This window comes from Rana temporaria, chromosome 4, assembly GCF_905171775.1.
Source record: "Rana temporaria chromosome 4, aRanTem1.1, whole genome shotgun sequence".
Lineage (NCBI taxonomy): Eukaryota > Metazoa > Chordata > Amphibia > Anura > Ranidae > Rana > Rana temporaria.
In genome coordinates, this window is record NC_053492.1 from 296,871,477 (window position 1) to 296,892,487 (window position 21,011).

At 42.2% G+C, this 21,011-nt stretch overlaps 1 protein-coding gene across 3 annotated transcripts in view; it reads left to right on the top strand.

The window, feature by feature from the left end:
- The window catches only part of PDE7B (phosphodiesterase 7B), a 387,906-nt gene extending 384,674 nt beyond the window's left edge, over positions 1 to 3,232 (top strand). For all 3 annotated transcript variants that reach the window (XM_040350483.1, XM_040350484.1, XM_040350482.1), the window contains one exon: positions 2,005 to 3,232. In XM_040350483.1, the coding sequence (XP_040206417.1) occupies positions 2,005 to 2,225 (221 nt within the window). In that variant the 3' untranslated portion in view covers positions 2,226 to 3,232. The remainder of the gene's footprint in view (positions 1 to 2,004) is intronic.
- Positions 3,233 to 21,011: the final 17,779 nt, after the last annotated feature.

Genomic DNA, 21,011 nt, shown 5'->3' on the forward strand with positions numbered 1-21,011 from the left:
CCCATTGAAATCAAAGCGGCGCTTTGCGGCCATTAAAAGCACCCCGCTAGCGGCTGAATAGTGCCGCTAAAAATAGCGGCGCTTTACCGCCGATACCCCAGTGTGACAGAGGCCTTAAAGTCATCATCATGTGCGATTGTGTGTGATGTGCTAAGCAGACAGAGCCGCTGGTGATCCTACTCCCTCTCTCCCCCTGTACAGTGTCAGAGGCACTGGCGCACCATTGGCAGAGGACTGTATCCATTACAAGGAAACACCCCCTGCACTGCTGCGTGTCCCTGACCATCACAGTGCCACTGCCAGTGAGTGTGACCTGTCTGTGTACCACTGTCTGATGTTCCATTCTGCCTTTCTGCCCAGTGCTGTGCCCATGATACACCGCACGATTCCTCTGCATTTATGGGTGCTGATATTGCCGCATTTATGGGTGCTGATATTGCCGCATTTATGGGTGCTGGTAAGGCCATATTTATGGGTGCTGGTAAGGCCATATTTATGGGTGCTGGTAAGGCCATATTTATGGGTGCTGGTAAGGCCATATTTATGGGTGCTGGTAAGGCCATATTTATGGGTGCTGGTAAGGCCATATTTATGGGTGATAAGGCCGCATTTATGGGTGCTGATATTACTGCAATCTTGGGTGTTTTTTTTGTTATGGTTATCTGAAAGATGGGTTTCCAATGTTTTGACAGGGGCACAGTTTCAGTAGAAACGCCTCTGCTCTCGCCGTTGCACCCTCTCTCTCTCTTTTGCTGTTGCACTCTCTCTCTCTCGCCGTTGCACCCTCTCTCTCTCACCATTGCAGCCCGGCCCCTCTCTGGCTCTCTCATGGATTTCTCTCTTTTTTTTGGGCTGGTATATTAATGCTGTGGGGCTGGTATGAAATTATTTCCAGGGCTGGTTTTCATTCCCAGTCCGGCCCTGTCCCTCCTCCCCCCTGAAAGGTGCCAAATGTGACACCGGAGGGGGGGAGGATTCCGAAAAGCGGAAGTACCATTTTTGGGTGGAACTCCGCTTTAAGCACATTTAGGCAGATTCAGAGAGAGTTACGCAGGCGTATCAGTAGATACGCCGTTGTAACTCTGAATCTGCGCCGTCGTAAATTTAAGCATATGCTCAAACTGAGATACGCTTAAATGTTGCTAAGATACGACCGGCATAAGTCTCCTATGCTGTCGTATCTTAACTGCATATTTACACTGGCCGCTAGGGGCGTGTACGCTGATTTACGCCTAGAATATGTAAATCAGCGAGATACGCCTATTCACGAACGTACGCCCGGCCGTCGCAGTAAAGATACGCCATTTACGTAAGCCGTTTTTAGGCCTAAAGATATTCCACCAAAAAGATGGCGCAGCCAATGTTAAGTATGGACGTCGGACCTGCGTCAAATTTAAATTTTGGGGCTGGGCGTAATTTACGTTCACGTTGAAACCAATAAGTCTTTGCAGCGTAATTTGGAGCATGCGCACTGGGATATGTCCACAGACGGCGCGGTTCGTAAAAAACGTCAATCACGTCGGGTCACGATTCATTAGCATAAAACACGCCCACCTCTTCACAATTTGAATTAGGCGCGCTTAGGCCGGCACATTTACGCTACGCCGCCGTAACTTAGGACGCAAGTGCTTTGTGAATACAGCACTTGCCTCTCTAACTTACGGCGGCGTAGCGTATATGCGAAACGCTACGCCTGCCTAACGTTAGGCTCTCCTACCTAAATTCAGCTAATAGTATATATTTAAACCAGTGGTCTCAAACTAGCGGCCCTCCAGCTGTTGCGAAACTACAAGTCCCATCATGCCTTTGCCTGTGGGAGTCATGCTTGTAACCGTCAGCCTTGCAATGCCTCATGGAACTTGTAGTTTTGCAAAAGCTGGAGGGCCACCAGTTGGAGACCCCTGATTTAAACACTGCATCCTTGAGTTTATTCTTTAACAAGTCCTAAACTGTTATACATAAAATTCTACATCACGGACTCTTCTTACTATTCATTGTCCACAGGCTTCATAAACTACATTGCAGAGCCATTGTTTTTGGAGTGGTCAAGATTTACTGGACAGACTCCCCTATCTGAAAAAATGCTAAGTCACCTCAGGAAGAACAGGGCCAAATGGAGGAGTCTCATACACACGCATTGCAGCAAAGACAATGACCACCTGCTACCTGTAACCGACCAAGAAGGCCAAGAAGACCAAAATATCAGTGAAGGTGGAGCCCTCTAGTGATCAACTCTTACCTGTAGCATTGCTGTTATTTTTCTTGCTGCTTTCAGTGAAGAGGGATACATATGATGCTCAGATGGGCTGCTGTTGCTTTTTACAACAGGTTTAAGGAAAGTCAGAAGGAAGCAGAGTATAGATATCTAAGTGCGTTGGTAATCCATTGCTCACAGTCTGGTATACTGCCATATCAGCCCTTCCAACATTTCTGTCTTATCTCAGTATGAGCAAGACCAGCAACCCTACTTTCCAATGATGAAATCGACGATCGATGGAGCAGGAGGACTCAGATGTGTGGATATCCCTGAAAAAAACCTTTAAAGGCAGATGGTGTCATTTGCAGAGTTATGTAGCAGGGTTGGTACTTTTTACTACTTTTCACAGCTTATTGCAGCTGCTCCCATCCTCTAGTGGACCGTCAATCCATGTTGCAAGAGGCAAATACATCACACTAAACAAGAACCACAGAAAAACACCAGCATCAACTGGACTTAGAAAAGATCTGTCTGACAAAGACAACTTTGTATTGTTGATACCTAAAGGATCACAGACAAGATATTCTTTTATTTTTACACTTTGTACTCACTAGATAAGAGCAAACTATTTGATCGAAGCACTACCCACACGATACTACAAAACTTGTGAACACTTTTACACCACTTTGGATTAAACAAGTAGAGTGATCTTAAAAAAAAAAGGTTCACAGAAGACTGTTGGATGGGCATGTTTGGCGCTTAACCAAACGTAGCCAACTGTATCCTTGCTGTGACAGAGGGTTCATAAATGTATTTGCAACAGATTTATTGTTGCATCTGTACATGTTCTGTAAATATTAAGCTACTGACTCCATGCCAAATTACTGACGCATTGTGGTTCTTATACCCACATCTTGGCACTGTGAACAGAAAACTGTTACTTTTAACTATAAAAATACTTTAGCATTTGTAAATATGATTCATAGACTATTTCTAAAAGAGTGCTCATTTCCAGATAAAGGCCTTAAATTTTAACTTGTCATGTTTCAATTGTATTATCAACATAATTCACTATGCCTTTTGTCAAATCATCACACTTTCTATGACATTAGTCACTATGAAAAATGGATAGAGGGTATATACATTTCTGTACTTCACAAGCATTCCTAAAGGAATACGATCCACAGCTCCCAGGATTAAAAGACCTTAAATAACTCCAGCTGATCATCAGTCTACGTCGTGAACAAAAATAACCTTTTAGTTTTATCTCTTTTGATTAGCAATGCAATGAAACCTACAAGACAAACAGATATGAGCAACTCTTCAGAATCTGTATATCAGGATTTACTGCAGGTGCTTTACTGCTAGGGCTTGACAAATTTGCTTGGAATCTAGGAGCAGGCTAAAAAAGTTAGGGGCCAGAAACGTGCCTCGTCCCGCCGAGCTCGTGTGCAGAAGCGAACGCATACGTTAGTAGCGCCCGCATATGTAAACGGTGTACAAACCACACATGTAAGGTATCGCTGTGATTGGTAGAGCGAGAGCAATAATTCTAGCCCTAGACCTCTTCTGTAACTCAAAACATGCAACCTGTAGAATTTTTTAAACGTCGCCCATTGAAGATTTTAAAGGGTAAAAGTTTGTTGCCATTCCATGAGCGGACGCAATTTTGAAGCGTGATATGTTAGGTATGAATTTACTCGGCGTAACATTATCTTTCATAATATAAAAAAGTGTATTTTTTTCCAAAAAAAGTGCGCTTGTAAGACCGCTGCGCAAATACGGTGTGACAGAAAGTATTGCAACGACCGCCATTTTATTCTCTAGGGTGTTAGAATAAAAAATATATAATGTTTGGGGGCTCTTGTTGGGCAATGAAAAGGGCAGGGAAGCTCCATTAGTATTGCTGGTTGCCTTGTAATACCAACAACCACCACAAGATGGCACTAGATTCCAGAAAGAAGCATAGGCCTGCAGAAGGCCGCAAAGCCACGGCCTCAATTACCGGTCGGCGCCAACGCGATCGCGGGGGGCACAGGTTAGCCCAGCTATGCCGCCCCAGGCGCCAGGTCGCTAATTCTAGTCGCAGTTGCAACCTGGCACCCAGGTTTGTCGAGCCCTGCTTTACTGTAACCTGCTAATTGTATAATTTGTAATATCCGTTAACCTACAGCACAGTGGTCATCAACCCTGTCCTCAGGGCCTACTAACAGGCCAGATTTTATGTATTACCTTGGGGAGATGCAGACTAGAATACTGCAATCAATGTGCAGCAAATGATATCACCTGTGATGTATTTCAGTTATCTTGCAAACCTGGCCTGTTAGTGGGCCCTGAGGACAGGGTTGATGACCACTGCTCTAGCTCACACCATCATTTTTGTGAGAGCAACCAAAGCCAGTGCGTTCATACTATGTTATGACGCGTTGAGCCGTTCGTTAGTGGAAAAGTAGTGAAAATCAAGTCACAACAGAGAATAATAAAAACAAAAGTCAACTGTTGAAGGGTATTTCTACGATATGCAGTTGGTTTATTATTTCATAATCAGTTGCATCACAGGTCTCTCAATTGGCAAGCCATACCAGCCATTTAATTTTTTTATGACAATGCAAACAAAAAAAAAATGATTTAGTGTCACATACCATATTGTGTTTACTTTTATTTTTTTATATGGTTTCTGGTTACTTTTTGCTTTCAGTGGTAGTAATATAATACTTTTACTGTATGTACATTAACTTCTTAGAAGTTAACAAATTATGTTTCTGTCATTTGTGTGTGGCCTAATTGTATGCATTGTTTCGAAGGTAATAATTGGAATATTGTAATAGATGTTTTAAGTGCTAAGTTAATGATTTGCTGTCATTCCCCATAAAGAGGAAGGACATTATTCTAAACAGGCCTTAAAATAACCGCATTTATAGATATTTTATTTCTCCGTACGCTTATCCCCAAATGATAAGATGATTTACAAATATTTATTACTATTCTTTTAGCTATGTTATCAGTGGAAAAGCAGCCAGAAGACTGCATAACTTTGAACGTTACTGGATTAGAGTGTAAAAATGAACAATGATTTCTCTATCAGTGACCTGTAAACCATGTTGAAATTGATAGACCAGAGCTAATAGAGTGTAAGCAATGGGTACAAAAGTAATGATTTTATTTCACAAATGCATGTGATAGGGTTGGACTGTAAAAAGCTTCTAGGAAAAAAAATGTGTAAACTTGTTTAGACATTTTTTCCATCCATAGAGGGACACAGTAATTGTAATGCCTCGTACACATGGTCAGACTTTTGACCGTGCAAAAGTCTGCCGTGAGTCCGTCGGAAGTCCGACGGAAAGAAAGAGAACAGGTTCTCCATCTAAGGTCGTCGGACTTCCGAGAAAAAAAGTCAGATGGAGGCTACACACGGCCGGACTTTCCGAGAAAAAAAGACATCTGACTCTGAAAGTCTGGCCGTGTGTACGAGGCATTAGTATGGGCTGTCAGGTTTTAGTAACATACACAAATGGACACTGGAAACAAAAAAACATTGGCTAGCACAGAATATCTCCATCGGCAGCCATCATGCTTCAGTGCTTTCTTTAGTTCTGCTGTTCTTTGTTGTTTTTGAAATATTTTTTTCTACTATTAACAGTTGCTGGTAGATTCATGTTGGATAAGATAAAACTTGAAAGTCTCTCCAGTCAGTTAACAAGCACTGGTAGATTCATCCCAGATAATAAAAATCCCAGAAGTTCTTCCAGTCAGGCAACAAGCACTGGTAGATTCATCCCAGACAAGAAAAATCCCAGAAGTCCCTCCAGTCAGTTAATAAGCACTGGTAGATTCATCCCAGATTAGAAAAATACCAGAAGTCTCTCCAGTCAGGCAACAAGCACTGGTAGATTCATCCCAGACAAGAAAAATCACAGAAGTCCCTCCAGTCAGTTAACACGCACTGGTAGATTCATCCCAGACAAGAAAAATCCCAGAAGTCCCTCCAGTCAGTTAACAAGCACTGGTAGATTCATACCAGACAAGAAAAATCCCAGAAGTCCCTCCAGTCAGTTAACAAGCACTGGTAGATTCATCCCAGATAAGAAAAATCACAGAAGTCTCTCCAGTCAGTTAACAAGCACTGGTAGATTCATCCCAGATAAGAAAAATCACAGAAGTCTCTCCAGTCTACCAATAAGGGCAGGTTTTTCCCAGTTTCATGTCAGTGTTGTTTTTTTTTTTTTTTCACTTTATCTTTATTAAAAAGAAAACAAAACAGTAGTTATACATTGCATGCTGTATGACACAAAACGTAAATCACCATTTTTATCCGGTTTTCCAAAAAGCCAGATTAAAGCCTCGTACACACGATCAGATTATCCGACGGGAATTGTGTGATGACAGGCTATTGTTGGAAAATCTGACCATTTGTATGCTCCATCGGACAATTGTTGTCGGATTTTCCGTAGACAAATGTTGGATAGCATGCTTTAAAATTGTCCGCCAACAAATGTGTGTTGTCGGATTATCCGAGCACTTGTACAAAAGGCCGTCGGACAAAACTACAAAGTACAAACACGCATGCTCGGAAGCAATGCTCACCATAACACAACATTAGCAGAAGTTGCCCAAAGGGTGGTGCTAAAGAGCTAAAAATCCATGTAGTTTCATGTTTGTTGGCCGACAATTCTTTCCCGTTTGTATGCAATACAAGTTCCTGACCAACGCCCTTCGGACAAAAGTCCTACACTTTGGCCGATGAAAATCTGATCGTGTGTACAAGGCTTAAGAGATATCACCCAGTGTTATGTGCTCCCACAAAATCAATAGCTATAGAGAACAAACTGATCAGCCATCCCAGAAAAATCAAAACAAACAAACCAATGAGGGGAGGTGGAAGAAAAAGTATGGCAAAGATTATCCATTTCAGGACAATGAGAGTAATGATATGGGAAGACCAATAGAAAACTCCACCACTAAAGCCTATGTGCTCGTGAGCCCCTGGAGGAGGGGCATAGGCGGTTTGTACCAGCATGTTGGTGTTTTTCTCTAGTCTTCTACAGCTAGGCCAAATATGAAAATCCAGGGAAAGGTCACGGGTTAGGCAAGAAGCACAGACTCCTAGTTTTGGATCTATACTGTTGTTTCCTTTTTAGGTGGAACCTGAACCTTCACAAATCTTCACTGGAGATGACTCATAAGCCCACGTTCACATTGGGTCAATTTGGCATGCGATTTGACATGTCATAGCGCATTATGGTTGTGGGAGGGGTTATGTGCTGGACAACATGTTTTTGTTGTCGGTGTCTATGCCTCCCGTAGGCAACTTTATAACCTGACAGTCTAAGAATTCCTGTGCCCCCCAATCGAATACAAAACTCCTATTATTCCTGTCATAGTGGAAAAAAAAATTGCTGAATGGTAAGTTCAGGATGATATGACCTTCCTACGTGTCTGTTCTGATATTTAGATAATTGTCGTTATAAAACAAACACATTAATCTTAATGCACTTCACTTCATAATGATCAAACAATTCCAAAGATCGAAGATACTTGGTACTGTCATATACACTTATTTCTGATAGCAAGGCATAAAAAAAGATATCTTACATTTTGTTGTGTTTGCCCATCACTGGCTCATTGGTTTCTCTGCAGAAATGAGACCCCTTTAAGCATTATAGTAAATATTAGTAAATTACAATATTCTCACTGTACAGAAGGCAGAAGATAATTTTTCTTTTGGCAGTATCATCTGTACAATATTCCAGATGTTTATATGGTACATAACTTGACTTAAAACTTAATTTTAACGTACATATTCTTGATAGAGATCAAGCCTCAAATTTACTTTTGTTGTAAGTGTGCTTTATATATTTCTACAAGCACATCAAAAAAATGTATTGGGGACCTAAGTTTGGTTCCATGCTCCCTAGAAGCTGTATATTGGAGAGAACGTGTAACAGTTAATAAAAAGGGAAACTGCAACGTAGTTTTATATACAAATTTTTAAATGCTTCTTTTAGTGGCCTTTTGTATTTAAAGTGGTTGTAAACCCTCTCTGACTTCGTTTACCTAGAGGTAAGCCTAGATTAAGGCTTACCTGTAGGTGTTTGCAATATCTCCTAAACCTACACGGTATCGGAGATATTTGCAGTAGATAGGATCCAGCGTCCTGGGTCTTGAATGGAATCTGCCGGAAATCTGCCGGTCCTGCATGCATGCGCGGGAGTGACGTCATTGCCGCTCCGTCCAGTCACAGCGGCGATACCCGGAAGGCACTCGGAGGAGACATGGTGGCGGCCGAGGAGGGGAACGAGGAGCGCTTCGGGGGCTTCGATCTCAGGTAAGTCATTCATAATAAGCTAGTTTGCTATGCATACTAGCTCATTATGCCTTTCTCTTGCAGTTTTTTTAGGAACATTTCTAGAGGGTTTACTTCCTCTTTAAGGTAAGATGATTAGCTTGCCTAAAGGAGACTTTAAGTATTTTAGGCCCCCAGTAGCTCTTGCCATAATGTGCAAATATGCACAACACTATTCTTAGCTGCCCTCTTCCCATGAGTGTGTTCAGAATACCTTACACTTGCCTAAATAGCAGCTCCACAGAGATCTTCCCTATGTGATCTGGCTATGTGATCAATCTCACCTCCAAAATCTTCCCAGTCCTTTATCACAAATGCATTGCCCAAATTCCATTACCTTTACCCAAATCCTATCTACTGTGGGGTAACCTACATTGAATCCAAATGGGAAACAAATCTTGAGGTTAGAGTGCAAAGCTGGGTAGATTTTAGACATGTACACACTGAAATATTTTGTTTCGGAATTTTGTTTTTGTCCGAAAAATACATTTATTTAGTTACTAACTTTGTCCGAAAAACCAAATTAATTAAGGTTGAATCTGTTATTGAAGGCTTATGGTGTCTGTCGAATGTTCTAAGAAGATTTGACGGAGCAGCTAAACTGTACGACGCTGCAATTGTACATTCCCGGTCGAATGTTCTGCCTACAAGCTATAGAAGAATTCAAATGTTGTATGACACTAGTAATAATTATATTTATAGATTATTATTACTAGTCAACAGTGTTGTAAATAACGGCGTTTAAATAAACGCCGTTACGTAATGATTGGCCTCCAAGGGGTAACTAGTAATCTACCTGATTACTTTTACCCCATCGGCAACGCTGGCGTTACTGTGTTACATTGAGTGGGGGGCGTGGCCGGATGTAGGAGCGGTGTGTGCGGTGTGGGAATGATGGAGTGAGTGAACCAGCCCCTCCGCTCCATACCCGAGTTTACAGCATGCCTTGCTTGAGCCTTTCCCTCCAGTGACAGCAGTGGGGCCTGGAGACCTTGCAGCACCGTGGGTTCAATACCCACACGTAGTGCCCCCCCCCCCTCCAGGAATTGGCTCCTACCTTGCTGTGGATCGCAGGTGCCGCGGATGGCCTTTAGGGAGCCCGGATGGTAGTACGGCGGTGAGCGGTGTGAGAAGCCGGGAAGCCGGGGGTGTCGCTGGTTGCGGAGCACGGGGTCGGCAGCAAACAGAGCCGAGTGGAGTCCCGTCCGAAATCTCGCAAGACTTAAGCGAGGCCACAGCTACAGTCAGAGCCAGACCTGGAGCTAGCTGAGTGGAGAGAGAGAGCTCCGGTGTACTCTGCTGCACCCTGCTGGGGAAAAAACAGACTGCAGTGAGTATGAACTTTGTGCTACTGGGCATACTCATATGAGCAGCCGTAACCAACGTAACCAATGACAATCCTTATAGGGTACGTCTGATCTTCTGTTGATCTTCAGACTCATACTCATACTCACAAGTTCATATTTCGCCACACCAGGCCTAAGGCCTTCGCCTAAGGCCTTAGGCCTGGTGTGGCAAAATATGAACTTTATGCTACTGGCTGAGCTGACACTGTGACTGCTGCTGATATTGCGTGTAATTGTAAAGCTTAAAGGACTCCAATTATCTGTCTATAAGCCTGTTATATATTTATAGACAGATAATTGGAGTCTTTTAAGCTTTACAATTAGGCAAAGTAATATTTTTGAGGGGATATAATTCTCAGTTACTTTGCCGAGTCACTAGTTACTTTGCCAATAAAGTAACTGAGTCACTAACTCAATTACTTTTTCGGACAAGTAACTTGTAATTGTAACTAATTACTTTTTTAAAGGAAGATGAACAACACTGCTAGTCAACCAACAATCAAATTCTTCTATAGCCTATGGGCCGAGCATTTGACCTGAAATGTACGATTGCGGTGTCGTACAGTTTAGCTGCTTGTCAAATCTTCTTAGAACTTTCAAAAGACACCATAAGCCTTCAAAGACAGATTCAATGTTTGTATGTTTTTCGCTGCTTCGTCGAATCTTCGTCATTCATGTCGAATGGTCTACCCCAACACTGTCTCTATAATGTTGAATCTTTTCTCTCTATGTCGAATCTTTCCTCTCTATGTAGAATAATCTTGGACTAATAGAGTTAAGGTTAGGCACATTCGACCACAGGTTCGATAGACACAGATCGCTATTGTCAGTGTCATGTCGAATCTTCTATCTATATCAAACTGTTGTAGCAACGAAAAGGAAAATAAAGCATTTTTTTATGTTGGATCTTTCGGATTTCGAATTCTGCGCGTTCGTTTTCGTTTGTTAAAACGATAACGAAAATACCTGAAATTCAGACAAAAATGCATTTGGACGAAAACGAATGCACATGTCTAGTAGATTTTGGAGCAAAACTTAGTATCACTAGCCAGGCTGCACAGCAAAGTTCTCCATGGAGCTTCTGTTTAGGTAAATATAACCCACTGCAAGGAGCATAAGGAGGGAAGCCAGCAAAGCACAGTGGACTAAAGAAAAGTATTGTTGTGGTAATATTGGTGCATTTGAAAAAAAAAAATTATAAAAAAGAGTGCAAAATCTGGTGCATGGTAGCCAATCAGCTTCTAGCTTCAGCTTTTTCAATTAAGCTTTGACAAAAAAAAACTGGAAGCTGATTGGTTTCTATGCAGAGCAGCATCAGATTTAGCACTCTCCAGTTTTAGTAAATCATCCCCCATATTTACTGGTGGTAGTTGTAACACTGCTCTGGTATTCAGGTTGCAGATACCATGTATTAGAGTACAGATTCTTATGCTAGCAAAAAAGAACCACTTGTTTGCACTCATGGTATGTGAAGAAAGCAGTACAGTATGTACAAACACTGCAATTACTGTGGTAATTGGTGATATCTATAGTATTATCAGATAACTGAGCAATCATAACTAGGTGGCTGGGACCCACATTCTAACTAACATATGTAGCCTAATCCATATTGGAAAATAAAGGCTAGCTTTATTTTAACTAAAGCATCCAATTTCTAGCAATCATGCATTGATCAGGCTAGAAATTAAGATAAGTGTATCTTAAATTGCTGTAGGTGACTACAACCAATTGCTTTAAAGGGAAAATATAGTGCGCAGGAAATTTAGATGTAAAGCTTTAAACAAATATATACTGTTATTTACATCAAGTCAATGCACTGTATATCTTTACATCAAGTAAATGTACAGTATATCTGAAAAAAATTAAGAGACTACACATTCCCTTTCAGTCCTTAGTACAGGTTTTGTTATGTTTGGCTAACAGATTAAGCAGGATATTTCATATTTGCCCATTTTCCATAAGACATTAAGAGGGAATGATAGGATAATAGGGATCACAAGTATGGAAAAATAGGCATTAGTGGCTTGATTTCATTCACAATATTTATCCCTGGCCCAAAAAAACAAATCTTAAGTAATGAAATGATTACTATTGCTTGACTTTTAATTTTACAATCATATTAACTTCTAAATTATATATTTTAATATATATAAAAGAACTTCTAAATTGTTACATTGTAGTAATACACCTTAGTAACTCTTTTTTTTTTTTAGTAGGAGACTGCTAGAAATTGTAATTGAATTTTACAGTATTCACATCACATACTGTATAATTTAGGGTAAAAAGTATTTCCTAGGTTATAAGGAATAATTACACTTAAACTGAAAATGATAAAATCTCAGAATTGAACTTTTCCAAAAAACATACTGACAAAATGAAAGTAACTAAAGCCCAAACTTTTAATTTTATAAGTAGTAGGGGATAGTGAAAACTGTCAGTTTTTTTCCATCTATAACTCAATGGGAAGGTTTTCCTTCAGTTCCTGCTCTGTAGATATAACAGGTAGTGAGAGACAATTTCTCAAAAGTGAGGAAAATCCTTTGAAGACCATTGTCACTGGTGTCTTCATTGGAGGATCTCCCCTCTATTTTCGTGCCAGTGGCAGCTCGAAATTTTGGTTGCTCCCTCATTTCCAGTCCTGGTGACAATGGTTTCCAGGACAAACTGAGGAATTGTATTTCCCTAATGGGAATGCAAACAGCAATAAAATCCTGACAGGGCTTTATAACTACTCACTACCTAAAACTAAAATAAAAGTTTTGGTCTTAGATACACTTTATTGTTTCATTGGGTATTTGTTAACTATAGACCTCTAAATATGACTATATGTGCCCATAGCTACAGTATACAATCACTTGGGCTATTCGTTATTGGACAGCTAACAGATTGGACAAGTAGGGGGAATATCTCCTTGGGTTCCAGTTGCGTCCCCCCCCCCCCCTAAAGGGACATTTATCAGTGACTTTCAGGCCTCGTACACACGACAGAGATTCTCGGCAGAATTCGCCGAGAAACTCGGTCAAAACCCGGATTCTGCCGAGAATCTCTGTCGTCTGTACAGTTTTGGCTCGATGGAGCCGCCGAGGAGCTCGACGAGAAAATAGAGAACATGTTCTCTATTTTCTCGTTGGCCGCGTTGTTCTATAGGAGAAGGCGGCCCGCCGAGCTCCTCGGCGGCTTCATCCCAAAACGAGACGAGGAACTCGACGTGCCAAGCACGTCGAGTTCCTCTGTCGTGTGTACGGGGCCTCACAGGGACTTTTTGGGAGTATACAGGCACATTATAGACAAATCAACAATACTGTATATAAATTATAGACAGTGCTTGCAGTTGACACTGTAGTGTGGGAACTACCAGTCTCAGACCTTGAAGATCTAGGTAAGCTATGCACAGCATTCAACCCCCCACATTAGTCATATTAAGTAATTCAGCTCAATGAATAACAGGGACAGAGCATAATGTACGGAGTCGAGATGCATGATATCCAGCATAATGTTCCCGTGATTTCAGTGGCATTATTACAGCAATGTGGTCCTAACAGGCAGGTGTTTTGTTATTATTGGAAATTATAATGAAAAGGGCTATGTTTGTTTCACATTAAAAATGTGCTTTAACAAAATGTATGAAAGGTTGAGCTTAAATCCATGGACTGTGTTTAAAATGGGTTTTAGGCAGCTTTAAAAAGAAATTGTATTTTCATAATTATTATATATTACAAAAAAAATCATTTGCACATAACAAAATATAAACTATATTTCTTCAGAGACTTCAAAATATATTAATAAAACGTGGTTTTGCACATTTACATATCACTTTCTATTGACAACTTTCATTCTTTGTTAAACATGGGCATTTAATGTCTGTAAAGAAAATAAATATTCGTAATATTAAAAATAGTTTTCATAAATCTTGTTTTATAATGCTGCTGCAGTTTGATGAATGTAAAATATAATCAATTATTGATGCTATGCACTCATGGCTGTCACTTTAGTATGTCACTCTCATTAAAATTTTGACAGATATCTGTACGAAAATCTCATACCAACACAATGATCAGTAATGTCTTTGATGATGCCAGTGATGGAGGCTTTATTAAGTGGAGTGCTGTTTTTTTTAAAAGCACTATAGAGTGCCAGTTTTAAAAAGTAAAAGAGTGTCTGTGTTGTACATAGCTGAAAATTTGATTCCTGCTGTGCGTATCAGAGAAACAAATTCAAATAACTAGCTGTTTTAAAGAATACAGATTTAACAGTATAGGTAATTGGCCAAATGATCAGAGAGAAACTGTAACTTGCATTTTACTAAACAGGTGCAAAGTTAGATACAATAATGCAAAACAGGGTCAGTATGGAAAAAACAATGTATACACTGCAGAATAATTAAAGCTACACAAACATAAACACTTCACTGCAATGTCTCTGGGGCTCAATCGGGGTAACATGTGGCTGCTTAGCATAGTCACTGTAAGACTCTATAACAGTCAAGCTGTGAATCACTACTTTATAACCAGCATCCCTCATAGTATAGTCATGGGTAACTTTGGTAGCACAAGTGAACAGCTGGAGGGATCCAAGGACAACCCACTGAAGCGAAAGTACTCTGGCAGCAATCAGGGAGGGGCACCCCACAGTAGCTGGGTCTCATAGGCGTGCGCACAGGTGGTGAGACTGCCTTAGCTTCTCTGTGTGTGGACCCCCTAACGCCTCTGTACGAGGCCAAGTGTAAAAATCACCCTAACACCCCACATGGCCTGTACACCACCACTTCATAGCCCACCCAGTCACATGACTCCAATGTCCTTGTCAATCTTTTTTTATGCTGGTTGAGAAATGGCTGCTAAAGAAATGTAAGGTAAATGCCATACAGATACATGACAAGGACATGGTGTGAACTGTGAGAGGGTGAGAACTGGGGAACTCTCAGCCTGAGCAGCCCTCAACGCCACACAGCTTGGTCGGTTACACTACCATTGTGGTGTAGGAGCCTAATGTCTGGTGAGGACGGTTTATCCATGATGCATTGTGGGAGTATGGCTGGGAAGAATCAGGATTGTTCACATTTACTAATAAATCCTCCGACTCCAGGTACGTCCGGGGCCACTATACCCTGTGCCTAAGGGTTGCCACCCACCCTGGATTCACCTGGGTAGCCTGGGTTTTGAATCATGTGTCCCAGTTTCAGACTGCCCAAAACATGGACACGTTATTCAGACCGGACTGTGGATCCCAAAGTAACTGAGTGCCACAACTATAGGCATGCCCACAGGCTGGGTGGCACACCTTAATCATCAGGGTTGGCAACCGTCCAGAGGGCTGGCTGCAGTTGTCTAAGTGTCTGTGATATTCTCTCTCACACTACCAAAAGCCAGCACAGTTTCCCCCATGCACAGAAGAGAGAGGAGAAAAGGATCCAATCTGTGCATCAGCCGGCAGACACATCATGGATGAAAGGTGCCGATGCCTGAGCCTCCATCATTGGCTGAGTGAGCTCACCATTCACTGTCTGTGACTGAAGTATCCCCCTCTTTCTGTTTCCTGTCTCAGAGCCGTTAAGGTAAGGGGGACTCAGATGTAAAGGGGTGCTCTGTGGACTCTGATGTAAGGGGGGCTTTTGGAAACCTGATTTAAGAGGGAATGCTGGGAACTCTGATATAAGTGAGGGCTTTGGTGAGCAGAAACCCTCTTACATCAAAGTTACCTTTTACACCATAGCGTTCCTCCTTAAAAAAAATATATAAAATTGCTGTGCATCTTTAAAGTGTTCGGGTTTGGCTTGCAGGACCCCTGCAGGTGGCAACCCTACCCCTACTGAGTGCAGTAGTTTTATCCACCAGCTGCTACATTACTTTGGTGACTGTAGTCATATAGAGGCTAGCAGAAGCAACCCTAGAGTGCAGTAAGGGACCAAGAACCCTTTGTAGTTCAACAGAGTGAATCACAGGCATTTAATGCATATATATATATATATATATATATATATATATATATATATATATATCTTTTGTAGTGTGTCAGTATTCTGCACCTCACGAGCCACAATAGGTCTTGACCACTGTAATAGAACAGTGCAGACTCACTGGCCCAGATTCTCAAAGGGCTTACGACGGCGCAACGCCATTTGCGCCATCGTAAGTCCTAATCTGGGCCGTCATATCTATGCGACTGATTCTTAGAATCAGTTACGCATAGATATCCATTAGATCTGACAGGCGTAAGGCTCTTACGCTGTCAGATCTTAAATGCAATTTAGCTATTTACGCGAGATTCCCAAACGTACGCGCGGTCGACCCAGTGAATTTACGACGTTTCCGTAAGCGTAAACTTACCCCTGCTATATGAGGGGTAAGTTTACGAAGGTCCGTCGTATGCCATGTTAAAGGGTCACTAAAGGAAAAAATTTGTTTTGCTGAAATGACTGTTTACAGGGTATAGAGACATAAAAGTTAACTGATTCCTTTTAAAAATGATTAAAAATAGATTAAATTCAATCATATAATGTTCCTGTAGTTTCACTTTCGTTTTTAAACTGGTTTCATGTTTATGTGAAGTAAAGAGACCCACAGAACAAAAACAAACAAATCCAGGGCAGTGTTTTGTTTTTAAAATGAATCTGATTGGTTCTGAGGAGTTTTAGACACACAGCTTGGACCACAGTGAAAAGCTGCCATGAGATTTTTCATAAGGAGCCAGACAAGCAGGAAGTGTGGAGATCACAGCAGAATTACAGCAACTTCAAAGCAAAAACGAACAATGAGGACATGAAACCAGGACTGCAGTAAGGTAAAGGAAGCTATTTAGCTAAAAAAATAAATTCCTTTAGTGATCCTTTAAGTATGGCCTCGGGACAGCGTCGTCTTTTTCCGTCGGTTACGTCGTTTTACTAAGTCGTTCGCTAATACGACTTTACATCAAAAGAAAAAGCCTTTCTTTTCATACACACACAGTATTATTATTTTCGTGCCGTACCCTTACATTTCCATATTAATTAGTGTTTAATTCAAGAAAAAATAAATGTACTGCAATTTCATGCTCAGGTATTTTTTGCAGGGCCCTCTGTCTGTCCCAGTAGTGGCTAAGCTCATCATTGCTGGGCTAGGCAGGCAGAGAACGAGATTGAATAAAAAAAAATTACGGAAGTAATTTCTTAACTGGTGTCTGACTTGTAGTCTCATGTAACCAAACAACAATCAAATGAAAAAAAGGGAAATTGTAGTGGGTGAATATAGTATCCACCCCCTAGGATAGCGGTTATCTACAGAGACTGTGCAGCATAAACCAGGTCTGTATATAAAAAAACTATTTTATTGATAATTTTAATCACAGTATGCTGAATAAAATTTCAAAATATAAACCTTACATCCATCACCATCTAAAAAAGACAACATTGTCTTCCCACACCATATCTCCCCCCCCCCCCTATGATGTAATAAAAGGACACACCTAATGAGTGGATAGGTCAAGGATGATGGTACCTAGACCTAAAGCCCATCAACACTCCTGTGGAAAAAAACACCTCCTAGAAGAGCAATTAAAGCAATAAGAGCTTGCCAGAACGATATCCAACTATTGCGATTGGGATATAAAGACATAATTCCATCAATGTAGGATAGAGAGAGTGAGTGATTGCCAATGCAGAGCTCCTGAAACCGGAAGTGCACATTCACTTTGCAATGTGATGGACAAGCACCAACAGCTACTGTGTCCAGCAGGATGTAAGGACAATGGGCCAGCAGCCTACAAGTATGGCATCTACATCTAACAAAATAGAAAGAAGGGATCCGCGCTTAGGAATAAATAATATTAAGCTGCTGCCTCCCTGGTTGTTGGTCATAATCAGTGGCGGCTGGTGAAGTTTTAGGATGGGGGGGCGCAAGACCCCGCCCCTCCCTGTTTGACCACTCCCACTTCTCATAAGCCACACCCCTTAAATAATCCACCCACTCCGTCCCCTGTATTCCACTTGCTTCCACTCATAGTGTCAGGAGTATACAGCTCAGCATCACAGGACAGAGTATATAGCCCCAGCATCACAGGACAGAGTATATAGTACCAGCATCACAGGACAGAGTATATAGCACCAGCATCACAGGACAGAGTATATAGCCCCAGCATCACAGGACAGAGTATATAGCCCCAGCATCACAGGACAGAGTATATAGTACCAGCATCACAGGACAGAGTATATAGCACCAGCATCACAGGACAGAGTATACAGCACCAGCATCACAGGACAGAGTATACAGCACCAGCATCACAGGACAGAGTATACAGCCCAGCATCACAGATCATGGTATATAGCGCAACCTTACAGATCGGCACAAACAAGCTGAAAAATTACACTGTTAGTAATGAAGCACTCTAAATAGGCATTTATCAGGTGATTATGTGTCATTGCTCCCCCTACATTAGGGTCCCCAGAGAGCCTACCTACTTATATTAGGGTCCTCAGAGCCTACCTCATTACATCAGGGTCCCCAGAGAGCCCCCTTTACATCAGGGTCCCCAGAGAGCCCCCCTTACATCAGGGTCCCCAGAGAGCCCTCCCCTTACATCAGGGTCCCCAGAGAGCCCCCCCTTACATCAGGGTCCCCAGAGAGCCCCCCCTTACATCAGGGTCCCCAGAGAGCCCCCCCTTACATCAGGGTCCCCAGAGAGCCCCCCTTACATCAGGGTCCCCAGAGAGCCCCCTTACATCAGGGTCCCCAGAGAGCCCCCTTACATCAGGGTCCCCAGAGAGCCCCTCTTACATCAGGGTCCCCAGAGAGCCCCTCTTACATCAGGGTCCCCAGAGAGCCCCCCTTACATCAGGGTCCCCAGAGAGCCCCCCTTACATTGGTGTCCCCAGAGAGCCCCCCTTGCATCAGGGTCCCCAGAGAGCCCCTCTTACATCAGGGTCCCCAGAGAGCCCCCCTTACATCAGGGTCCCCAGAGATCCCCTCCCTACATTAGGGTCCCCAGAGATCCCCCCTTACATTGGTGTCCCCAGAGAGCCCCCCTTGCATCAGGGTCCCAGAGAGCCCCCCCCTTGCATCAGGGTCCCAGAGAGCCCCCCCCCTTACACCAGGGTCCCCAGAGAGCCCCCTCTTACATTAGTGTCCCCAGAGAGCCCCATTTTACATTAGGGTCCCAGAGGCCCCCCTCTTACATCAGGGAGGATGGCTGGAGGAGGTGGAAGGCGGCGATCGGCAGCTCTATGGTAACCACAGGCAGGGGGATCTCCCTGGGGCTAGAAGTTCTATCTCCGAATGTATACAGAGGAGTGAATGTGATACCTGCCCCTCCCCTCTCCTCTCCGCTGTATACACTGACACTCAAGAGAGTACTACAAGCCCCAGGGAGATCCCGCCACACCACACAGGCACCATAGAGCTGCCGATCGCTGCCTTCTACCACCTCTCCCCCACTGCACTCTAAACGGCCAGCACCAGCCAGAGGTGCAGGGGGAGATGCGGGGTCTTGTGGGCCTCTCCACAGCGGTATAATGGAAGGGCCCAGTCGCAAATGCGACTGCAGCGACCCCTAAAGTTCTGCCACTGCAAAAAGGGGATATAAAAGAAACTACACTTAAAAAAACTATAACCCATATCCGTTTATCTTAGCATATTTAATATCTAATAATTACAGCATTATCAATGAAACACGTTCATTTTTCCAGTTTGCTTTACTAATGCTAGATTTATGTAAAGTTTGCATGCAATAAACATGAAGCAGCAATTTTCACAAATGTAATCTTAGTGTTAGAAAAACAAGCCTGCTTTAAATAAAAATGTACAAAGACACCAGAGAAAATAAATAGCCTACATTAATAACAACCCTAAGAAGTTTCAGTGACATTGCTAAAATTGGGTCAGCACAGCATAGGTTAAGTCTGATTTAAAATCTCCAAATGCTGTGTTCAGAAAACTGCACAGAGATTAAGACAGTCTGGATAGAAAGCAATTGAGGGATATAGCATTAGCAAGGAGCCAAGGTACAAAGCATTGTCCCAGTCACAGTGACAAGCTCTCTCTTACTTTTCTTGCTCTGTTCTGGCCATGCAAACGTCACTTCCGGTTTTCGAGCAGAGATTAAGACAGTCTGCACAGATATTAAGACAGTCTGGAATCTCTGGATGGACAGTAATTGAGGCATATAGCATTAGCAAGCCAAGGTACAAAGCATTGTCTCAGTCAGTGACAAGCTCTCTTTTACCTTGCTTGCAGCTCCGTTCTGGCCATGCAAACGTCACTTCCGGTTTCCACGAAACCAGGAAGAGACCTCTGAATTGAAACAACAATGCTCCCGCCCAGCGCCCATAGTGATTCTAGGGCGGAAGCTGATGGCGTTTTGCATTGCGCCGCAAGGCGGGTTTAAAGCCCGCAAATGAAGTGCCACATCTGCAATCTTGTGATTGCATTGACGTGGCACTTCCCATAAGGCACATGGCCGGCGCCCGAATATAGTACATTTAGTTAAAGGACTTTTTTTGTAATTTTTTTTTTCTTAAAGGGGCCGTTTTAAAAAAAAAAAAAAAAAACTTTTTTTTTTTTTTTTTTTTTTTTGTGAGACTACAGGAGGGGGGCGGCGCCCGGGCGCCCCCTATGGACGGGCCGCCACTGGTCATAATTACACTCTGTTGTTTCTTTTTATTTATTTTTTCTTAACACTCATTTTTCAACTCGCTTTTTGCCAGAGTTGATCTACACTAAGGCCCGTAGCACACGGTTTCCTTTTGGCCTGCACAGTGTCCTGGACTATGCACCACCAATTTATTTATTTGTAATTTTTGTACAACACTCATCCATTTAGTCAATTTTAGGGGTTTAGACCCTGAATTATCACCCACTTCACAGTGTCCTGGGAGACACTTAATTACTTCCTTATAATTCCAATTACTTTTTCTTTTTATTTTTTATTTTTACTATATTTACTTGGATCTTACAGAATCCTGTATTCATCATTTGGATTTGTGCACCTATTGCACACATTATCACTTTGGGGTTACACATCGGAATCACCTGAGTTATTTTTCAATATAATTTGATGCAATTATCTGAACTAGATAAAGTACACAGGACATCATCAGATCAGAAATTTAATCTACTGGCTGCCCTCTCACCCTCTGGATACATATACATTATTTTCA